We start from the raw sequence: 25,167 nt of genomic DNA, 5'->3' as shown, positions 1-25,167 counted from the left end.
AGTATTTATGTTCTTCTAGAACTGATTAAATTTATGGCCCACAGAAACATTTAAACTAGTTTCAGTTAAGCTTACTTTTTCTTTTAATTTTTTGTTTTTAAAATGTTGATAATAATTACACAGCTTTTCTATGAGTAATAAGGCCGTTTCAGAGTGTGCTTTTTTGAGACTATTTTTATCAACTATTTTGTCAAAAGAATTCTCAAGCCACCAACATAAAACATCTGTTGGCTAATAACTCACCCTGACTATGTAATTTAAGTAGCTTTACTACCCTAAGCAAAGGGTAATCCTTGTGACTAGGATTTACAAGTCACTTTCTGGCAGTTCCATAGTATCTAACAATAGTTTTGTGCATTTGTCTCCAACCACCACTTTGCAATTTATGCATTACTACTACAGTCATACTTAACTGATAATCTTCATTGTATAGAGACTCCTAAATATAATATTTCTTTTTGTTGGAATAGCCTTTTAAACAATTCTCAATAAAAAATTAAGTGGTAGGATTTAAATTACAATCCTATAACACTTGGTATTTGAAATGCTTTAAATAATCATGCAACAGAATAATTTTGAAAAGTAAAGATGCTTTATAATGTGTATGTATGTAAGATAGGAGTATTTATATAAGGATGATAAATATAATGATTAGGATATCATTTCATATTCTATCCATAAATGTCAGCAGTTAGAATATTGTGGGGATCTAATATACAGCATGGTGACCATTATTAGTAGGATTGTATCATATACTTGAAAGTTGCTGAGTGTGAATCTAAAATATTCTTAGCACATGCACACACATACACACAAAAGGTAATTAGGTGAAGTAATCAATGTGTTAATTAACCTTACTGTGGTAATTTCTTCACAATATAGACATATGCTAAATCATCAAGTGGTATACCTTAAACTTAACAACGTTATGTGTCAATTATATCTCAATAAAACTGGAAAAAAAGAAATGGCAGGCAAAGAAGCGTGACATGAATGTATAAATAAATACATGAAAATAAAACTGATGGTAGCCAGAGGTAAGGGGATTGGGAAATGGATGAAATAGATGAAGAAGATTAAGAGGTACAATCTTCCAGTTATAAAATCAATAAGATGCAGAGATGTGATAAACAACATAGGGAATATAGTCAGTAATATTGTATAAATTTTGTATGGAGACAGATGGTCACTATACTTATCGTGGTGATCATTTTGCAAGGTATAGAAATATCATCAAATCACTGTGTTGTACACCTGAAACTAAAGTAACATTGTATATCAATTATACCTCAATAAAGAAAAAACAAAAAACCCCTCAAACTTTCAAAATACTTTCCTGACTGACATCTCAGTAGTAATATGAATTGAAACAGGTCACTTATTTTAAATTAGAAAAAATATATATATGCATGATATATATTTTAGGTTTACACTCAGAAGATAGGGGCATGCTATTTTAAACAATACTAGTTTATCATTATTTCAAAGCATTTGGAAATCACTCTTCTTACAATTCTGGGAAATTGGGAAAAAAAGAATACCAATAATTACAATGTTTAAAAATTTTTAGTTACACTCATAAGGAAGAGTAAGTTAGCAATGGCACGGAATTTCTCTTCTTTACTGGCTGAAATGCCTTCTTCAAGAACGAAAAGGCAAAGAAAGAGACAAGTACTTTACATCACCAACTACTCAGAATCCTTAGACTCTGTGGAGTCCAATAGAGACAAACATCTATTATACATAGGTCCTCATCCTGATACTAGAACCAGTTTCTGAAAGTTAATCTGACATGAATTGTCTTACATTCTAGAATGCCTGGACATTTAGGGGTTATATGTTAAAAGAAACAACATTTGAAAAAAAATGTGTGTGAGTACTCTCTTCTCTCCTGAAAGTACTAGACAAACGCTTTAAATATCAAATGGTTTGTTAGGGAATAGACAAGATCTCAAGTTCTTTCTGCCTTTCAAATACATGTATCTTTAATTCTTATCTGGATTAGCATAAATACAGCATTGTTAAAAAAAACGCAATGTTTTGTAGACTTCTAAGAAAAAGACTTCATGACGACAAAGTCCATTTTTATACCCAAACAAGTATGATTCTATAATTCTCTGAGAAAAGGTATAGCACTGTATTACTGATGACATAATTAAAATGAAACAGTAATAGAAAATTACATGTTAGTTTCCTAAACTGAGTTTTGAGTGCAAACAGCTTATTCTAAAGAGCTCGGTGGTTTGTTTACTGAATTAATGTCACTTTACTTATCTGAAGGGACGAGAAATAATTTTATTCAAATTTGAAATACAGCTCATGAAACCTAGCTGTCAGACTGTAGTTTATTTTTAATACTCAGCTTGAGATTTCTATAAAATACATGGATAAAGGCTAAAACAGTGAAGCCTTAAATTAAGAGCTATTTGCCTCTCAGCCACCAGAACTGATGACAGTCTCAGGAAATTAGTCTGGTTGACCTGGCCTCCTTTGCTTTCATACTTGGAGGAAGAAACATAAGCCCCTCCTGTTGTTTCAACTGGATAAGTAAGGAAGTGTTCAGTTTATTTTCAGGTAAGAAGTCTGGTGCTATTGCTTCGTGGTCCAGTCACTTGCCTCTTGATCTCTATGTTCTAAAATCTCTTGACATTGACAATGAAACCAATTTAGCTACCTAATTCATGCAGTCTTGATGCTTAAAGAGTTCAACCATCTGAAGATGTAACTGGTCACGGCAAATATCTCCGCAGACTGTCTAAGCCTCGGGCACAGGGTATGCAAAGCCTATGTCATCTTTATCTGATTCCAGACCTACCAGCAACTGACCAAATTTTGTGCTGGAAACAAATTTTTTCTGGGCTAAAAGGGCCAAGCAGACTGCTGGTGTTCTTAGCCTGGGTAGAAGACCCAACCAAAGGAAAATAATTCCCTTCTAAAAACCAGTAAAAGTCCCAAGACTTCAGATATCCTTTTATGAAATTTCTCATTAACAGGAACACTGTTAGGAACTTCTTAAACACACGGAAAATACCAAACCAAATAGGAGATTACCAAAAAATTTTTGCAGTGATAAGCCACAGATGAGTTGCCAATTGTACATAATACCATTTATAAATCAAAATTATTGTTATTATACTTAAAAAGTCCTGGATATATATCATAGATATACCTATCTGTGCAAATATATTTATTCAATTAGATATACAATTGAATTATTTCAGAGAATCAAGTTAACAGCAAGTATTGAGAAATTCAAATATATATCTATGCATACACATATACATATTATTTTTAAGAAGATCAAATTAAAAGCAATAAATGAAAAGTCATCATGAACTTTTGACCAACAAATCAAAAAATAATAAAGAATGTTTATCACATGGACTTCATATTTTATATTTTGTCAAATGACATAGCAAATGAATATTTCCATGTAGAACCATGTCGTATGTGTCATACCTTTTCATGGACTTTCTGACCAGGTTCCATCCCTTCAAGATGTTCTGATTCTGTGGACCCCTCACTTGATGCCATTTTTCTTTGTATATGAACATTTTGTTCACGCAAGGCAACAATCTGCAAAATAAAAGCATTATGCCTTAAAAATCTAAACTAGAGCATAAAGTATAGAAAAACTGAATTTATTCAAATGTGGTTAAGAACTAATGAATACAAACAAATAATCAGAAAATAAACATTAATATAACTCTTGTTATTACTTAAAATATTTTTAACATTTAGGTTAGCATTTTGAATAATAATTACATGAATATGAAATTTACTGAAGAAAATATTTTCTAGTTAAATATGTATCTATATAGTTGGAAATGTGTCTAAATTAATGCCATGATCCATGTGTTAATTCAGAAATTACCTTTAAAATTAATTTATGAAATGTGATAAAATTCATATGGGTCTATATTTTTAAAGTATAAAAGAAAGATAAATGAAAATATTGCAGGCTGAAGGCTAGTTATAAGCACATTCATTCACCCTAAGAGGTAGGATAACTGTAATTTTAAAATAAGCAAATAACATAAACTAGACTTAATTTTGTGGCACTATCATGAGTACTTAGAATTAAATTGGTTTCCTTATCATTATTTTAATGACCATTATCTTAGTGCTGCTAATTCAACTATAGTTAATTTGCAGAAGACTTCTCAAAAAGGAATTAATTCTTGAAAATTTTCAGCTCAACTTTACAGACATAATATTTTCAACTAAGAAAGATTCTCAGATAGTTGTAGTTTAAGTAATCTTAGTAATAAACAGAGGAAAAATATCATTCTAACATTTTTAAATGGTGTTTTAAAATATAGTTGCTATTTACACATATTTTTTAAAGTATTTTACATTAATACCATACCTTATTTATTTCCTGGCAAATCTTATTATATTATCAACTCAGATAATGCATTAGTATCGGTTCTTGGGGAAATCAATGCCCATAGATTTAATACACAATAAATAGTCAATCACATATAAGACCAGTATGTCACACAGACCAATAATCACCAAATAAACATAAAATGTCAAGAAGCTGGGTGGTTGTCCCCATCCCTGCCACTGCTTTAATGCCCAGATGCACAATGCTGTGTTCATGAGATCAGGTATCTTGTATGTGACCTCCAGCATTTGAACATACAGCATATCCTTTTGTAAGGGCCTATCACCAAATAATGAAGAACAACTCTGTAAATGCTCTTCTTTTTGAACTGCAATCAGCAAACAACTGGTTCCCTTGCTCCCACTCTCGCCCATCTACAAGCTATCCTCCACAAAGGAGCCAGATTCACCTTTGAAACTTAAGTTACATTGTGTCAGCCGCGTTCCAAAGAACCTCAATGTTTTCCCAATTTATTTGCATAAATTTAAACTTCTTAACAAAGTCTAGAATATCCTATATGATCCCTTCAGTCACAATGGCTTCCTGTCTCTCAAATACACTGGGCTCATTTTCACTCAGATTTTAGCAACTTTATCTTCTTGCCTGAAACATTCTATCCCAGCTCAGACCACAGTTAACATAAACCCAGCTTTCAAAATTCAGCTGAAATGCCATTCCTCAGAGAAAACATACCTTGCCATCATCAACCACTTGTTATAGTTTCCCTGTTTATTATTGTGGGTATTTCAGTGATTACAATCTAATATTATTTTCCTTTATTTGCTTAATCACTTTGCTTATTTATTTAGCTATCAGAAGTCCTAATAATATTTCAGGGGAAAACAATTTTCAAAGGAATACCTTATTGAAAACAACATTTTCATATGAAGCAGCACATCATATTATTATGTGCAAGGTTTATTTTATTCAACAAAAATGTGTTGATTTAAATAATGAATGGATAGGGGTAAACAAAGAATGTAAGCCTAATTCATTCAGAAGTAACAAAAGATAATGATTTAGAGTGTGTGGGAACCTTCAGAGACATTTCTCTGATGTTAGCACAGAAATGGATTATATCGAAGGAACAATAAGAATAAAATAGTCCCTTGGCATATCATTTTTATATTAATTCTTAACATCTTGTCTCTTGAATAAAAGAATATTATATTATCATCATTACATAATGAAATTTTATTACAAATTTTAAAAAATTCAAGCATTGTATGCTGACATTCCACTAAGATAACATCCATGACTTAACAAATCTGTTGACAAAGTTAATAATAAATTTTAAAATTCTATGCATTTTCTTCCTTTATTTAATCTACTTAGAAGTGAAGAGAGACCTTTTTAAAAAAAAACATTTAAACACCAAATTTAACTCTGTTTTCAGAATAATTTCTATTGGTTTAGTAATTCAGATAAATTTTAAACATGGCCTAGTGCCTAAATTAAAGCAGGCCCTCTATAAAAGTTTAGTGAATGACTCAGTGAATTAATACCCTAAATAATAATAATAATAATAAATAATAAACGTCAAAACACCAAATTCATATGGAAAACACTGTATGCAAATATAATTGTGCAGCTATGTTAAAAAAATGACAAACTTCAAGCGTTTTACAAAGTATACACATGGCAGTTCTAAGAAAGACATAACAACCAACATACAAATTCTACTTTTTTTGTTGTTGTTTTTAATTAAGCCCGCAAATTAGGTTTTTGAAACAGAATAGATGTAGAATCCTCTATATTCTTTATCACTGTTAAATGATTTTATTCTGTTCTGTTTTTGCCCAATAACAAATTATCCTGAGGAGTTATGAAAGCAAAGCTTCAGCATATGATTTAATTGTAGGTGTTAATAATCTTGATTCTTTCTTTCACGGGGGAAAAAGTGAGAGGTTCTCTCCTGTGAATGCAATGTTGGGAGTTGAGCCTCTTTAATGTGTTCAAAGGGCAGAGAAATTCACCTAGAAATCGCAGGGTCTCTAGGTAGCAGAGTCCTCTTTAGGAAATTCTCCCAACTGGCTTAAGAAGCAAATGCAGGAGATGGCTTGAGAACTAGCTTGTAAGCACAAGCAGAATGAAAAGAAGCTGATGGACTTCAAACATTCTTTGGGCTCTCACTGGCAGGGAATGCTGTCAAAGGGAGGGGACAGTGACTTGTCTAGGATACCAAAGTAGTCCTGGATCCCTCATTGCTAAAGAGCATGACCTACTACAAATGAGATGGCATGGCAGGCAGGAGGAATCACTTCTGGGTAGTCTCTGTGGTTTACCCAGTTGTTGCATAACTGCGAGAAAGTACTGGAAACTCACCATGTGTCAAGCACTGTGATAAACTATTTTAATCTATAAAATAGTTTTTATGATCCACATTTAACAAGTGATTAAATGGAGATAAACAGAGTGTGATGAAAACTAAGTAGGAATCAAAAGTTAACTCCTATCTTGATACTTTCTACTTTCTGTCAAATTGCCTCATATGGCTTAAGTCAGGGAAGTTCATAGTGGATGGGGATGGGGACAAAGTATTTCCTTTCCAAGTATTTCTACCTTCCCACCCTGGAATCCTTTCTATATCATTAAGGTATGGACCCCTCCCTGGAGAGATTCACATCCAGGCATAATTGTGCCTACATTTTCAGTTTATCAATCCACTGAAGGCCCATAGAACTCTGGTCAAGGGGAACTGCCCACAGTCGTTTTAATTGATCAACCATGATTTATCAACTGTTTGTTGACATTTCTTTTTAAATGCCCAGTATCCCTTCAATATTACTTTTGTAAACAACATCCTACATTTTCACTGCGGAATTTTCCTTCCCTACTCTAGAGACTGTCAGTTAGGGGGTCAGAGCTTAGGGCAAATGGATACATGATCCAAGCCGGGGAAATCAGAATACTTCTTGAGATGTTTGTGGCAGAGGTATGGGGTAAGATTCATTTTCTACTATGGGGGTTAAGCTGGTAGGATCTGATCAGGATGGGTGTTTACCATCAGTTCTAGCTCATGGAGAAAAGCACATGAAAAAGATAGAGCCCTGAGGAATCACATCTGCTCCTAATTCTAACCATTCTTAAATCATCTCTACCCCTGGTCTTTCATTAATATGAGCCCAAAATTTCTCATTTTTGCTCAAAGTTGCTTTTCTGTCACTTATAACTGAAAGTGTCCTTGAAAATATAACCAGCAACATGGAAGGTAACACAGAGCATGGAATTTCTAAATGGAGATTTTGAAAAATGACTAAGAATTTACCAGTTGGGGACAATGGGAGAAAACTGTTCAGGTGGACAGAAGAACAGGAGCTCTTTGTGTTCCTAGTACTATAGATTGTTTAATATTCCTGTGGCAAACACTATCTGGATGAAGATAGAGGACAAGAGACTAAAAAAAACTGTAGTACCTCAACTAAAACTCTGACATCTGTGTGCTTTTTGTTCTCTGGCTTATTGCTTCTCCTCAACCCTTATTTGTGTTTCCTGATTGCTCATCTAGCTTCTGAGAGCCTGACCCATTGTGTTTAGACATTTCCAAACCCATGATATTTCCAAGCCAATCTTCCAAGTTTTGTTCTTGCTTTTGCCTCTGTCAGATTATTTTTGGCTCCTGGATGGGGGCTGGTCACCAGAAGGACCAAGCCATGATTAGAAGCTTGGAATTTTCAACTCTAGCCCCGATTCTCCAGAAAGGGGAGAGGGCTTGGAGTTAATGACCGATCGTGCCTATGTGATGAAACTTCCATAAAGATCCCGAAGTATGGGGGTCAGGGAATTTCCAGGTTGGTGAACAGAACATATCCATGTGCTGGGAGAGTGACACACCCTAACTCCACAGGGACAGAAACTCCTGGGCTTGGGACCCTCCCAGACCTTGCCCTGTTTCTCTTCATCTGGATGTTCATCTGTATCCTTTAATAAACTAGTAAATGTAACTGTTTTCCTGAGTTCTTTGAGCTGCTTTAGCAAATTAGTAGAATCCAAAGAGGGCGTTATGGGAACCTCTGATTTACAGCGAATCAGTCAGGAACACGGGTGACAAATTTTATTTACAACTGACATCTGAGCTAGGTGGGGGGATGGGGTAACTGGGTGATGGGCATTAAGGAGGGCATGTGACCTGATGAGCACTGGGTGTTATATGCAACTAATGAATCATTGAACAACACATCAAAAACTAATGATGTATTATATGTTGGCTAACTGAATTTAAATTTAAAAAAGTAAAAAAAAAGTGGAAGGGAGTAGACATGTGGGACTGAGCCTTTAACCTGTGGGATCTGACACTATCTCCAGGAAGTGTCAGAATTAAGCTAAATTGTAGGATTACCCACTGGTGTCTCAGAGAATGTTTGGTGGAAGAACGCTCCCCTCCCACCCATGCACACACACATCTGTAATCAGAAGTGCTGTAAGTGTGGTAGTTATGTGAGAGTAAAGAACCACAGGAGGTAGACTGGGGTTTTCCTCTACACCCCTTCCTCCTTCTTGACTGCTTCTGGATCACCTTTTGGGTCTTTGCTTGTATGTCACCCACTCTGAGATGGGTTCTGGGACCATCCTCCTCCCAGGGATTTAAGTTATATAATTTCTTAGTATTCTCCAATAACTCATGTTGTACAAATTATCACTCTTTATCACAATTAGCTGTTATTTTCTGACTGCCCATTTTGCCACTGAGTGCCTCGAGACCAGAAACTATATCTGATTATTTATTCCCAGTTTTTAAGACACTGGTTAACAAGTAGGAGGCACTCTAGAAATACTTACTGAATGTTGCATGAAAACACACTATATGAATGGAAAAGACTGATAGGGAGTTGGAAAAATTGGATGGAAAAGTTCTCGAAAATTTATACATGGAGAGGAAAATTAAGTCATTCGTGTGGAAGACTGTGTGAGCCTGAAATCTTTCCAATGTTCATACATGATTCAAGATTAGCAAGGAGCCCTGAGAATGGAAGAACTCATTGAGAAAATAAAGGAAGAATGAGAAGTACTGACCTAGTCTTATAGGATATTCACAGCGTGAATGTAAGAAGGCAGACAGGGCAGAAGGCACAGGCAACTATAAAGGAGGATTCGAACAGGATCATGGGAGGCCAGCTTTAGTGAAAGTTAACCAGACCTTTATGTCTCATTGTGTCTTAAAATACTGCAAAATGTTTACAAGTATATTGAAGTATGATTTGGATGTACTGAAGTACATGCTGTGTTTATATGCTTTAGATTTAAAATAGATTGACATTAGATGGAAAAATGGAATTCCAAGGGTATCTAGAAATTCATTTCAGCCAACAGAATTCTTAAAGTGAAAAAAGAAAAGCAATGTAATTTAATTTAATTTTCACTTGGTTTTTCTCTTCCTTATTTTTTGAAAATATTAATCTACAGGACATTCCGAAGTTCGACAAGGAAGGCCGAAAAACAAGAAAAAAGAAATTTAGGAATTAAGTTTCTAATTAAGAACTATTAGCAATAATAATAGTTGTTATATGTTGGGTATATATTACATGCTACAAATTGCAAAGCAATTTACAAGCTTTTACTGTAATCTCTTTTAATCCTCCCAATAGCGTTATAAATTGGGTATTATTTTGATTTTACAAATGAAGAACCTAGCAGAGGGAATAACTAATATACATAAGGTCACAGAGAAAAAGACGTGACAGAGACAGGTTTCCAATCCAGATTTGATACCGTTAAAACTTGTTGTTTAAGTATTATGTTATAATGCCTTTTGAAAATTACTGAAGTGATTCACTGCATACACAATCCAAAATTTATCTAGGTCAAGACTACAGTTTTGTGGTCTGATAGCAGGGGCATTTACCTGTAATGATTTGGCAAAACAATTTAGATACAGTTAGAAAATATCTTCAATTATTCCCAGGAATAAAAATCATGCTGTTTACATTTTTATCACTTTTATTTATAACTCTTATGTGGCACAGGCATTTCAATTTACTTTGAAAATTACCCAACTACTGTTTTAAAATAAATCATGTCTACTCTTCATCCTAATTCTCCAGGGACTGTCATTCTGATATTTGTGAATTCATAGTTGCCTTTACCTACTTAACAAGAACTTCCAGACAGTGCCCATGTCTAATTAACAAAGATTCTTTTCATCTATTTTTACCCCAAACTCAATTAACAATTCCAAGAGTGAGACTTACAGAAATCTCACTACACTAACACATAATTTGCTTCTACACATATACTTATTCTAATTTAGCTGAATTCCATGCTTAGATTCCACTGACGTTGCAACATGAAAAAGCAAAGTAACTAGTAGAACAGTAGAGATTTATGATTTATGTTTAAGCAACTCTCCAGCTGCAATAGTTTGGATTTGTGTTGTTATATGGATTTGTGTTAATTGGGAAACTATAAAGATTGAGATACTTGTTCAAACAGAATTTAGGACCCCAAGCCAATAGCTATTTCACTTTCCAGCGCTAGGTCTTGGCCATTGATCTGTAAGCACCACTGAAGCATAATAAAACCATGGAAAACAACTTCATAGCGTCTAATGCAGTTTGATCAGCTCACATGTAACATTCATTTTCAGCGTCTTTCAGTGAACGACTGAAAACTTGTGAAACTGAGCAGATTCAATGAATGATCGAATTGTTTTGAGAAGAGACTCAGAGGTCTGCACTGTGAGATTTTGACTCTTGTCAAGTTTAGAAAATCGTTAGTTAATCAATGATTTAATGTATGAATCTATTTATCCTAGTGAATGACCAAATAGCTTAGAGGCAGAAAACACAGATTCACTTGTGGTGGTTTCAAATTTTTACCACTATACTACCTCTATTCAGTCAACAAATATTTATTGAATAAATGAGAACACAATATACCTTTATTTTTAATCTGCTCCACTTTGGCTGACCAGCCTTCCTTCCCAATTCCTATTAGATGAATTGACTGGGTACTCAAATTTAAATGCACATCACCAGTAAGTTTCTGGGGATTCTTTGATGGAAAACGCAGTACATGAACAGGACATGAATTTTGGCTATTTCCAAATTTTACACATGAACTGATTTTGTTTATACCTAAAAACATAAGAATTCCTTGTGTAGTTTTTAATGGTGAAAAAAAATCCTTTTCATAATGATATTAGAGGGGCACCTGGGTGGCTCAGTCTGTTGATTTTGGCTCAGGTTAAGATCTCAGGGCTGTGGGATTGAGCCCCTTATCCGGGTCTGCACTCAGCATGGAGTCTGCTCGAGATGCTCTCTCCCTCTCCTTTTGCCCACCCCCCCAATCACACTCTCGCTCTCTCTCTCTAAAATAATAAATAAAATCCTTAAAAAACTCAGTAACATTAAAATTTTTAAAGCCCATTTTTAAAAGAATAACTGGCATGCAAAACTCTTATTGTTAGTTTTAAGTTAAAGACAATGGTTGCAATAACAATAGGATTTCGAATGTTTGTCTACGTAGATTTGTTTTTGCATGGAATACTTATGGTATTCATTTTCATTGTTAACTATGATATTTAATAATATTAATTTCAATAGCTATATTTTTAATACAGTTATTGATATTTAATTCTACTATAAATTACAATTCTCTATGAAACTATCTCTATTTTGTTCATCTAATTGGTATTTCAGTCATTCTATTTTTTGATACTTGGTTACTCTTTATTTTAACTTATTTCCATTATTCAAATATTTCCATAATATTTAAAATGATAATAAGGTGGAATGCTAGCATTTTCATTAGGGGCATATAAATGACTACAGGAAATACAAAACAACTTAAAATGGAGAGAATTAGTGGACATTGTTGAGGCACAGGACTGCTGCTGTAGCAGGTTAGCAGCTAAGAGTGGCATAAAATAGAAGAACAGTAATAAAAATGACCAAGGAAGCTGCTAATGTAGTAAAGTACAAGAATTAATCAAGAGAATAAAAGCAAAAACAAAGTCCTAAAGAGTTTTCCAAAAGTATCAATAATAGGAAAACATATTCTGAACAAATTATATTTATCACTGCAGGAAAGCAAGCCTCAATTTAAAATATAAATAAGCAAAAAAACAAAATAAGGAGGGGTGAAGAATATTCACTGAGGTAAACAAATGACGCTGAGAAGTGTATACCATGTGTAAGCAATTGCAATAATTCAACACTGAGTGCCGAGAATGTTGGCAGTAGTTGAAAGTTTTGAATGTCATGAAAAAAAAAATACACTGCAAGATGGGCAAGGAGTTGCTAATAACTCCTCCCCTCCCTGAAGACAGCAGAAGCCTATTTAAAAAATAAGCTGTTAAATTAATTAAACAGGAGGCCATTAGACTGAGGTGGCTCTAATACCATGGCACGCTACATGAGCAAACCAAAATGTGACCCTATAAAATGCCACAAAGTTAAGGAACTGAAATGCCAAGGACAGCCAATCACAGCCCACTAGGCTTTACAAGAGCCAATCAAATAAGATTCTTTCTTTGAGTTGGCACTCTCTCTACACAGTCTGTCTCTGACCCCCCCCACCCCCACCCCGGTCCTGTCGGGGCCGGGGTGGGGGGAGCTTCTAACCATTTCTGGTTTGAACCTGCTGATTAATTTGAATGGATTTTTGTATAAAGAAACCTTTAGAATTTTTAATATGCTTCAGTTTATCTTTTAACACGTCTCACAATGAAAAAAACGAACAGGAGTTGCTAAAGGCACTGCTTATCATAAAGGACCTGTTGGCATAAAACAGAGGTTTCCTTCAAGATACTTCCCACAATCACTAGGCCCCTTACCTTCCCTAAAGTCAGAAGCAAAAAAACATGCTAATTTGACATGTCCTTCCACGAAGGCAAAAGGACAACTGAATGCAGTCATTATCCCACACCCTTCAAGTGAAAAAAACAAACAAACAAAAATGAGGAGACCAAGTCATGCTGAGAGTCACAGCAATGTAAGGATCCAATGGGTCCAGACATGATTAGTTTACAGAGTAGCCAGTAAGCTCTGTGAATAAGAGTCTGTCTTTAAAAGTCTCAATAAATGCTTGTTTTTTATGAACTATGTTAAGACATGAATAAAAGTTTCTACTTTAGTTATGTTATGTATACTGAGAAATATTAAAATGCTTTGAGCAAATACTGATTATTAAATTAATAAAGGTAAATCTACCTAATACTGATCATGTTTCTGTCATCTGTTTATTCAAGAGTGAATCATATGCTGTCAGGAATTTTTGGATGTTTTAGAATGAAATTTCCACTTTAATAATCCAAAAACACTGTATTTCCATCGATAAATATTTGAATCTTTTAAAATGTCACATTAAAATTAATGTCTCTGACCTGAGTAGTAACCAAGCCCCCACCCTGCTTAGCTTCTGAGATCAGACAAAAGATTCAGCACATTCAGGGGGTTGAAGTGAGGGGGAAGGAATGGGGAGTTGTTGCTTAGTGAATATAAAGTGTCAGGAATGCAAGATGAATACATTCTAGAGACTGCTTACAACATAGGTACCCTTAGTTAACAATATGGTATTGTGTACTTTAACATATGCTGAGAAGACAGATCTCTTATCAAGTATTTTTACCACGGAAACAAAAACGAAAACAAAATACATCAACAAAAGAACACAAGAACACTTTTGGAGGTGATGGATAAGCTTAGTACCTGGACTGTGGTGATATTGTATTAACGAGTGTATACATAAGTTCGAACTCATAAAAATGTATACATTAAATAGGTGCAATTTTTGTTTATCAATCATATCTCAATAACACTTAAAAAGGAGAGATAGCCTATAAAGATAAAAAAATAATAAGTAAAAGTAATCTCCTTGAAGATGGACTGTATTCCCTTTCAGCACCATTAGATTTGACCTCCTCAGCCAGGCATGGCGAACACCGTGAACCCAGGCATGGCTAACACCGTGAATCCACTCTTGAGTTTTTGTTGTCCCCCCACCTTTTTTTCCCAATCAGGGCAAAAGTGACAAAATTATAGGCTGTGTCTTGGAACAATTCTTTTTAGCTCTGATATGGTAAGGGAAAAAGTCTTAAGGAAAAGAAAAGCATTTCAAAGTGCTTGAAAAGCACTGGAGAAAATGCAGAAGACAGAAACAATATCCATTAGTCATTCTTTAATATAAAAAAGGAAGCCAGGGCAATACAAAGAATTTACCCATTTAGTTCTTCCTTAGAAATAACAAAAGAAGCATACTAAACCCATTATTCTGAAGAATTCCTTTTCAAGTAACCTATTTGCTTGGGTTCTAATGGTAATAATCATGTGCTACCTTCCTTTGCACCCATTCCAATTTTATTTTTATGTGATTTTCAAATGTGTATATATTAGAAAATGTCAGAATGGAAAGGGACCAGAACTTATGTGGTCTTTATACTTTATTTCCATGGATAAAGAAAATAACGTTTACAGAGAATGAATGATAAACCTTCTTCTGGCCCCCCCCAAACTTTACCTAATTAGTCCCACTGTGGGACACACACTCCATCTCTCTGGACCTCAGTTCAATCATCTTTAAAAGGAGCTGGACAGTATCACGGCTAAAAAAAAAAATCAGTATCAACATCAAAAATATTTACTGAAAGATACTTGGTGCCAATCACAGTTTTAGGCACTTTACATTATTTAAACCTCACAATAACCTTAGAAGTTCATAATGAAGTTTGAGCCAATTGAGGCAAAGAAGATACAGGAAATTGCCTATAGTCACAGAGCTCGCAAATGGCAGTACCGCTTAGGGAGAAAGTAAATTCCCCTGCAGGGAAGTTACAGCTCCTGTTTGTAGTGTGTTGCTTCTTTCCTTTCTTGTCCTCACGCTTCTTTTCTCAACCAGGGCAGAATGTATTTACAGCACCCAATTAAGTATTCCACAGAGAAGAGGGTTTTAAACTTGCCACATTCCTCCCACTTGTCCATGCTAACTTCTAACTACTCCCTAGTATCCACTTTTCTCAGAATATCAGGTATTCTTTGTTTGGTTCCTTCTTATTTCTATTGTGCTTCTTATCTCACTGTTTTGTAATCTCCCGTTTATGGGAGATTACATCTGTGTCTGATGTTCATGCTATATTCAGGTCCAGGTTCTTGTTAACAGTTCAAAGTCACATGCATCAAAATCTCCTATGATGCTTGTTAAAAATGTGGACTCCACTTTAAAGAATCTGAATTTGAATCTACTTCCAGGTGATCACGATACACCCTTCAGTTTGAGGACCAATGCATATAGTCTTCAGTTCAGGGCTTTTCTCTTATCTATTGTGCAGGTAGAGGTAGCAGCCCAGGGAAAAGCCAACACCAGTAACAGTGAGCCTCCAGGACAGGCCCTATGTGATCACCTAGTACAGGGTCATCAACTACAGCCCTCAGGTAGCCCATTTTTGTCAGGCCTGCAAGCTAAAAATGGTTTATACATGTTTGAATGGTTGAAAAAATCAAAAGATAGCACTTTGTGACACATAGAAATTATAAGAAATTCAATTTCCAGGGTTCCTAAATCCATTTTTATTGGAACATGGCCAAGCTCATTTGTTTACATGATTGTGATAATTTTCACTCTACAGTAGTAGAGTAGTTGTGACAGAGACCATCTGGGCCACAGAGCCTAAAATATTTACTAGATGGCTCTTTAAAGAAGAGTTTGCTGATCCCTGATGTAGTAGCTCATGCCTATCTCTTTTTTAAAAAACAGCATAGAGTATATAGTCAATGATATTGTAATAGAGATGTATGAGGACAGACAGCAGCTACACTTGTGAGCATAGCAAGACGTGTAAACTTGTGAAGTCATTATGTTGTACACCTGAAACTCATGTAACATTCTGTGTCAACTATACTCAGATAACAAATAAAATAAACAATTTCAAAACTGTTCAAGTGAACTCAGTGAAACTCAGAACTGTAACTCCATTTCCTGAGTTTTAGACTTACGTTCTTTATTCACTTTCACACATTGTTTCTAATGTCAGTTAAATCAGTAGAAACATAGGCTAAATTATCCCTGAGATTGAAATTACTAATGAAGTAAATATGTTTTTTTTTTTGTATGCTCTTTGGTATTCTCTGGTCAAAATAGGAATGTTTTAGATGACATGATGACATTGATTAATGATATTACAAAAGTAAGAACTGAGAGAACAAAGAAAAATCTTAAAAATAATTGTGGACTTTATTTACAATACTCTCTATCCATAGCCCTGTGTAATTTTTTCATAGAATTTATCACTATCTAAAAGATTTTCAGATTTATGTGTTTCTAATACAAGCTCTTTGAGGGAGGGGCAACTTCTGACTTGGTTACTGGTATGTCCTCAAGGTCCAAAACAGTACTTTGTACCTGTCCAGGGGATAAGACAAAGTGCTGATTAAGAGTATGAAATATGAAGTAGAATTCTGGTTCTGCTATGTTCTGTCAGTATAAACTTGAACAAGTTATTTCCTTTCTCTGAGCTTCGGTTTCCTTTTCTGTAAATAATGTTTGTAATACCAGCCTCAGAGATTACTAATATGAAGATTAAAACTAGTTAAAATTCATAAAACACGTAGAAGAGGGCCTCTGTGGGTATTTTATAATTATTAGTTGTAATTGTTGTTTTAATAAATGTTTGTTGAGTGAATGTTGTTTCTGCTAAATATCAGTAAGATCTTAAATTATTATCCTTGCATACATTTTTGGTTAATCATTTTTCATGGTCTTCAAGTTTTGTTATTTTGATCTTGTTATTTTTTCTATTTACTTACTGCTAGTATGGGAATGCTCCTGATATTTGTGTACATATTTTTATATCACTTTATTCAATTTACTAATGAATCCCAAGCATTCTTTATATGCCACATGTTCTAGATGCTCCTTGTTGCATATTAATATCCATTCTCCCATTCTTTAGCCATAGAACTCCTGCATATGGCCACCTGACCAGAGCATGCACTTGTTGGTCTCTTTTACAGCTCAAAGTGATTGTGAAACCAAGTTTTGTTCAATGGGATGTAAGCAAAAATCATGTGTACTACTTCCTTATCATGCCCCTGAAATTTATCTTTACATACATTTTGATCCCCTTCCATATCCTGCTGGCTAGAAGTGGTGGCAATTGTGGCAGGCACTTCAACCCAAAGATAGAAGTCATTATATGTGTATGTGTCAGTTGAGCCAATAAAAGTTGTGATAAACTCTCAGTAAGAAAGGATAAAAGCAACTTGCCCAAATGGATGTTATAATTTAGAACCAGCTGTATATTTTAGAAGCACCGTATTGAGTTTACATACAGATAAAATTACTTTGGTTGTTACAGAAAGTATGTCTAAGATTATGCACTCTCCTTGTGATGAGAGTAATTCTGACACAAATGGAAGGAGATTCTTTAAATATCAAGGGAGCATGGCCTTCAGAAGTAAATTTAATAACCACTAGGGTTTCTCCCATTATGGTCAGAAGTGTGCAAAGATAGCAGAGCACCACATTGAACTGGGGCCTTTGCTATGAAGTGGTCATGATGGACAGATGGACCTTAATATTCTACCACAAATACCCAGAAGGCAATGTGACTCAGGGTTGGATGTTAGTTCAGTCATGCATGCAAATCAGAGTGCATATTAGAACTGGGTTATTGTCTGAAAGACTAAAGCTAGGAAATAGGACCTTAGTGCAAGTTGATTAAACATTTATCTCATCAGTGTCTTCTTATAGCAAATCAGGACTTAGTCCTACACCCATAAATACTCCCACATTGAGCCTGTATGTGTCATCCTTTGAACCTTTGTTTGATACCTGAGTTAGTATTTTCAGCATGATAATTTCATTTGTAAAGAAAATTTTCTGGTGAACTTAATCATACTTTCCAAATCATATCCCTGGAGTTCTAACTAGCTTTAGGAAGAATGGTTCTAAGCATTTGCACAGCATTTTAATCATCCTTTCATGGGACAAGTTCTATGTGTCTCTCAAATTATTCTCATTAGATAAGTAAGAATCATTACCATTTTGATTATCAACATGATATTTATCATTTATTGAGTAGCTGTTAATTGTGCTACATTTTTTACTTTGTGGTATTTCATTATTACAATAGGCTTATAGGTAGCTATTGATCCATTCATATTTTACTAATAGACATTCACCATTTTAAAAATGTTAACTGACTTAGGGGCCCTGTGTGGCTCAGTCGGTTAAACGTCTGACTCTTGATTTTAGCTCAAATCATGATCTCAGGGTTGTGCGACTGAGCCCCACATCGAGCTCCATGCTGAGCATGGAGCCTTTGAGATCCTCTCTTCCCCTCCCTCTGCCCCTCCACTTGCACATACTCTCTCTCTCAAAATAAAAGAATAAATAAATAGATAGATAAATAAATAAAATATTGACTGACTTATGTCAAATCACTTAGCTTATAAATGGCAGGACAGGAAGTCAAACCTATGTCGGTCTGCTTCAAAGCCCATGATTTTTCTCTACTATATACTCACTCTAGTTCTCAACTTAGGTTAACATCAGAATCAGTTATAACAGTTTTTCTTTTATTTTTTAAGTGAAGATAGGCCAGGTCTCATGCTAACAATGGTAAGAAATTCTAGATACACTTGCATTTTTCAAATGCTTTACAGGTGATGTTGGTTGAGAATTATTCCACTGTGGTGTATTTCCTCTCCATTTATTTATCCTTTTTGGTGACGGAATCCTAAATATCAGAAAGAATTGATTTTAAAAAAAAAAGGATACCAGAGCTTCAGTGGACTGCTCTTCTTCTAAAATTAAAATATTAATGGGGCACCTGGGTGGCTAAGTCAGTTAAGAGGCTGCTTTCAGCTCAGGTCATGATCCCAGGATCCTGGGATCCAGCCCCGTGTGGGGCTCCCTACTCAGTGGGGAGTCTGCTTCTCCCTCTTTCTCTGCTGCTCCCCCTGCTTGTGCTCTCTCTCCAACTCTCTCTCAAATAAATAAAATCTTTAAAAATAAATAAGTAAAATGAAATATTAACTTATTTTCTTCCCCCAGCTGTTTTATTCAGCATACAAAAACATACAGAAGCATTAGTGAGGGTACAAATCCATCCAATCACTTGGATAGATAATAGTTATATTTCTGAGAATCAGTGGGGAATAATCAAAGCTTATGAAGAGTTTTGAAAAATAAGGATTTAAAGAAATTCACAGGCCCCAGAAAAGGGCAGTGGCTCAATAATTTACTAGTTGTATATTTCAGGTGAGTTACTTCAAGTTCCAGAAGGTATTTTCTGCATCTTTAAAATGGTGACAATACTTCCCGCCTTGTAAGGTGTTGAGGCAATAACAGGATCTCAATAAATTCTTACTAACAGTGAACTGCTATTAACAATAGCAATTATCTCATGATGTGGGGATCCATAAACCTAAGGAGAGGAGAGGTAAGCGATTGAATCTGCCTAAAAGAGAGTGGAAAAGCACCATCCTAGTGTTTCAGCCAGCCTAATGCCTCACAAAGGAGGTGCTCCCAAAATATTTCTAATGACACTATAATCTATTTTGCAATTTTGTCTTAAAAGGCTATATTTTCCCTTTTTTGCCTCTCATGCTTTTTCTGATTTTATAAAACTTTCTCAACACATATTCTGATCCTACTTATAAGTTATTATCCTTCTTATCTCCCACTGGCAGTGTTTTCTGGGTGAAAAGTAATATATTTGCTTTATCAACATGTTATTAAATAAGGAGATATTATCAGCACTTACTGTTTGTAAAAATCTTCAGTTAGGATAATTTATTGCTATATAGTAAAGATGTTGGCCTTGCCCTCAGCTTTTCGGAGGTCATCTGTGCCATGCCTTATAGGAATGTCTTTGTTTACAATAAGGCATGGCCACTTTGGTTCCTAGGATGGGAGATATAATAGCTGGGGGCTGTTCATGCCAAAAAGACCAATCATATTACTTCAGAGGTTTTGCATCTTGACTTGGAGGCTGATATGAGCCATATGGACAATCAATCAATCGTGTTTATGTAAGGAAATCCTAATAAAAACTCTGGGCATCAAAGCTTTGGTGAGCTTCTTTGGTTGGCAGTGCTCTGTGTATATTGTTATGCACTGATTCTAGGAAGGTAATACATCCTGAGAACAATGGAAGCTTAGTCTTTGGAGCTCTCCAAGATTCTTCTCTGTGTGTCTTTCCTTGGCCGATTTTGATCTGTATCCTTTCCCTGTAATAAGCCATACTGTGAGTATAACAACTCTCAGTGAGTTCTGTGAATCTTTCTAGTAAATTATTGAATCTGGGAGTAGGTTTTCAAACCCCTTGAACTTGTAGTTGGTATTTGAAGTGAGGCTACTCTTGTGGGGGACTGTGCCTTCAAACTTTGCAGTTTGGCTAAGTGTTGTTCTAAATGTTTGTACCCCCTCAAAATTCATACGCTGAAATCCTAACTCCTAGTGTCATGGTATTAGGAGGTAAAGCCTTTAAGGGTGATGAGTTCATGAGGGCACAGCCCTTATGATTGAGGTCAGTGCCATTGTAAAAGAGAAGCCAGAGAACTCCCTTGCCCATTCAGCCATGTGAGTACAGAGTGAAAAGACACCATCTTTGAATCAGGAGTAAGCCTTCACCAGGCACCAAATTTGCTAGCACCTTGACTTTGGACTACTTGGCATCCAGAACTGTGAGAAATGAGTATTTGTTGTTTAAGCCGCCGAGTCTATGTTATAGCAGCCCAAACAGACTGAGACAAACAACATATGGTAAATACTAGCTTATCAAATTTGTGATGTTTTCTACTACCAAGTTTTTAAAAAGTAAAATCATGAGCAGTCAAATTACTAATTACAAAAAAGAGAAAGAATCAAGAAATGAAAGCAATCCATGCATCCATTTTGTCCATCTGTTTCTTTTTAGTGTCTCAAAAGTTCACCTATTTGAAACTTCCAAATTTCTCAACACTTAAGATCCTTTGTTCTTCCCTTACAAAAATGAAATGGGAATAAAGGAGTGCTGAACTTCTTTAGTATAATCTGAGGTCTCATATTTTCTATACTGAAGACATAGGGACCAATAGAATGCTGTCATTTTATTTACTTTGGAACACTAGTCAGAGTCAAGAAAAACCAAGAAAAGACACTTAGATGCAAAGTTTAAAATCCAACAATCTTATTTAGCCAAATGACTGCAAATACCGATGTTTTATTCTTTTCTATAGAGTTAAATGTTCAATTTCAATCCAATATTTGACAGTTTAAAAGCTGGTTGTTTTAACTAGTTGATTTAATATAGCTGTCAATATAAGGAAGCTATGAATCTTGAAATCACCCATAGGAATATAACAAATCCGAAGATGTCATGATGAATTTAAGTAACTGGTAGAAGGCAAACTGTTTCTTTAGAAACACAGTTTTCATATATAAAGAAATTTTGTTATTAAGAGAAAGGCCAGGCAGCTTAGTGGCCACTATTGAACACTCAAATTTTGAGTCAGATATTCTGGCTCTGGATTCCTGCTGCTTTTTTTTGTAAGTTAATTATGATGATTAACTGAAAAATGTGTGTGTGTTTCTGGGGGTATATATGGTGCTTAGCATAGTGCCAGGCACACAATAATCTCTCAAAAAACTCTAGACTGCTATTATTTTTACCAACTGCATAAATAAGCAAATTGCAAAGCAATTTATAAAATGCATGTTGTGCTACAGAATCATCCTATGAATAAATGTTTATTTACCCAAGAAAGGAGATTTAGTCTTGGGTATAAAATAAACTACTATTATTTCGTTTGTCATCAAGTTCAAGTTGTCAACAGAAAAGATTTTTCTGCTACTCAACCAATAACTAGTTGATATTGGCCTTTTGAGCCTTGTAACAGCAATACGAGTTTAGTATTTCAAATTTACCAAGTACTTCCTTGTATAAAATCTCATCCAAATATCATGCCTTAGGCTGATCCAAAATTTATTAGTATTCCATTTCACAGTTAAGAAAACTGAGGTGCAGAGAGAGTAAATAAATTTCCAGGGGCTACAAAATTAGAAAGTGATTAGTCTAAGACTCAACGGGGATCTTTAACTTCAAGTTAAACATTTTTTCACCTTTTTCCTTTATCTCTCACTAAATTTCATTATTCCATTTTAATTTTTTTAAAAGTTAAGTAATCTTTCTCAAATTGTTAGCTTTAAAATTAATAAGAATGCTTTAGTAAACCTATGAGTAAAATAAAATGGGTCAATTTATGATACTTATGATCAAAGTATTAATATCAAGCGTGATCTTGCTATTAATAGTAAGAGGGGAAAAAAAAAACAGTTCGTAATCTCCATATGTAAATAATACAGCCAAGCCTGCTATCACAAGAAAAACAAATCCTATGCTTTCATCAGGGAACCAATTCTAACCAAAACAGGAAAAAGAGTCAAAAAGATTGGCAAACAGACTTCAAATGTCTCATGCACAACAGGAGACAACTTTAACCTATATTTTAAACAATTGCTTTACACAGGTCTTGGAAATAGTAAAAACAGTGGGAGTAGCAAATGGCAATTTCTTTAGCTTTTTTCATTGTTGCCTTTTAACATATGTTGTCATAAGACATCTGATTTCCTTTTATTTGGAAAGATTCTTTGTGTTGGAACAGTACAATTATCAACAGCAAAGAAGACATTTTCCATTGATGATAATAATGTGGGCAATTTACAGTACTACACTTATCTTTACAATACAGTGTCATCATAAAGGATAATCGAGAGGTATAATAAGCAATTGTAGGCCTTTGTGAATAACTACCAGTTTGACAATGTCAAAGCTTTGAGCTTTACCAAATATAAAACAAAAAAAGGACATTGTTCAACTATTATTAAACTTTTCCATGAAATAAAATCAATTAAGAACTCCACATTTTCTAACCCAAAATGATACAATTCCAGCAGGAAGTATAAGTTTCCAATAAATGGGTCTATCAGAAGGTCATAAAGTTTGCAGGCAAGCTAAAAATGTCACATCAGAGAGTTTTACATTGGGATATAAGTTGGGAGCTACAAGATGTCACTATCTTATGCAAACACTGTTGTCATTAAATAATATTTTCACGTAAGTTTAGCCATGGCAACTTGCTTCAAATGCTAATAAAACACAGAAAAACTTGTATTTGAATTTCTGTTAGAACATTAATTCAAAGTCGGTCATGAAATTTATGAAAATAGTTTCATACATTTACTAATGATGAAAATAAGCTAATTAGCTGAATTAGGCTGTGGTGTACATAAACATACAGTAAATTAGAAAGCTGTTTTAAGATTAATCATTTTTATAAAGGCAGGGATAGACTTTCATCTGATGGAACTGGGAAAGAGAATTAAAAGGATCAAAAAATGAGTAACTGGTAGAGTCTATCAAGATAAATAATGATCAATTTTCGGATCTGAGATAATTTAACTCAAGAACTTTTGTAGCAGTCTCTTTTTTCTACATCTGGAGCTTTCCATTCACAGAAATGGCAGCTTTAATTTGAAGAGGAAAATGACTTGGTCGTTTCATTAAATCTGCAAATAAATGATCATGTAACTTCAGATGAGTATTGCTATCCATTCCCCAAAAGCAAGTATCTTTACTAAGTCCCGCTTAACAGCTTTCCCACTTTTCACATTTTTCTGGATCATTTTCAGCTACTAAATTTCTCTCAAACTATTTACCTATAGTTGAGTTGCTCATGGATTTCAGAAACTTCCTGATTTTTACCCTTGTCAAGTTGTAGAAAAACATTTCACCTCTGGATTGATTCAAAGTGGCCAAAGTCATCTGAAACAACTTTAATTTCATATTCATATTTCTTCCTTTCAAATTATGATGAATAAGAGAACTTCATAGATTTTGATAAGGAAACATCATGGCAGAATCCATGTTGTTTCAGTTGGTAAATGGAAACTGGCCATTTTTAGTTTGCTGGGGGATCTCAATGAGAACCTCCTGTGAGTCCATCGTCTCACAATAAAATTTCCTTGCTTTGTCTTATTGGTTCCTTGCCATATTCTGATTGCCTTATTTTCAGTTTCCTTAAGCTCATAAAAAGTACCTCTGCTCCCACCTCCCTTAGCCAAGAACCCATACTTCCGTGGGAGGAATATTTCCCTCCAAATCAAACTTTTGATTCATCTCTTCACTACACATTCCATTCTCCTTTCTCCATTTTTCAGAGAAAAGAGTTCTACTACCTGCAATTGATCTTGATCCTCTACTGTGGTTGCCCATCAAAAATTGCTTCTCCTTCATTTCTTCCTTGGCTGAAAGCATTTTCAATAGCTTATCTCTCAATATGGCCTACTTTTTCAACTTTTAACCACCTTTCTCCTTCTTTGCCAAACTTCTCAAAGATTATTACTCATCATTTCCATTTCTAAACTTCTAACTGACTCATTCTTTTCATCATAGCTATTCTCCTTCTTTTATATTTTATTGAAACTCTTTGTAAACATTTCCAGTGACCTAATTGTAAACCTAATCATCTCATATTAGACATAATCTTTTATGTTTTCATGAAACACTGACACTGTTGTCCACCTCTAATCTCCACACTTAAAACTCTTTCTCTCTCTCTTTATCTATCTCTATCTCTTTTTTGCTTCATTAACTCTTGACCCAGTTGAATTTTACATCTCTCATTCCTCCTTCCCAGACTTTTATTTGCTTTTTAGGGTAGGTTCCACCTTTGCCTGTATCTGTTCACATTTTTCATGTTTCCATTAATTTCCATGGATTCCACAAAGCACTGGTTCTAATTCCAACTCAAGAAATCATTATGATGATTTAATGGTGTAATGTATTTAATGTAATGGCC

At 34.7% G+C, this 25,167-nt stretch overlaps 1 protein-coding gene across 23 annotated transcripts in view; it reads right to left on the bottom strand.

The window, feature by feature from the left end:
- Positions 1–25,167, bottom strand: part of PPFIA2 (PTPRF interacting protein alpha 2) — a 467,388-nt gene that overhangs the window by 135,895 nt on the left and 306,326 nt on the right. For all 23 annotated transcript variants that reach the window (XM_073900584.1, XM_073900585.1, XM_073900588.1 and 20 more), the window contains one exon: positions 3,460–3,576. In XM_073900584.1, coding sequence (XP_073756685.1) covers positions 3,460–3,576 — 117 coding nt within the window. The remainder of the gene's footprint in view (positions 1–3,459; positions 3,577–25,167) is intronic.

Source organism: Callorhinus ursinus, unplaced genomic scaffold, assembly GCF_003265705.2.
Source record: "Callorhinus ursinus isolate GAN/ISIS: 27379988/994484 unplaced genomic scaffold, GSC_fseal_2.0 scaffold14, whole genome shotgun sequence".
Taxonomy (NCBI): Eukaryota; Metazoa; Chordata; class Mammalia; order Carnivora; family Otariidae; genus Callorhinus; species Callorhinus ursinus.
The sequence above is the reverse complement of the archived record's forward strand: the minus strand, read 5'-3'. Positions and strand labels throughout refer to the sequence as shown.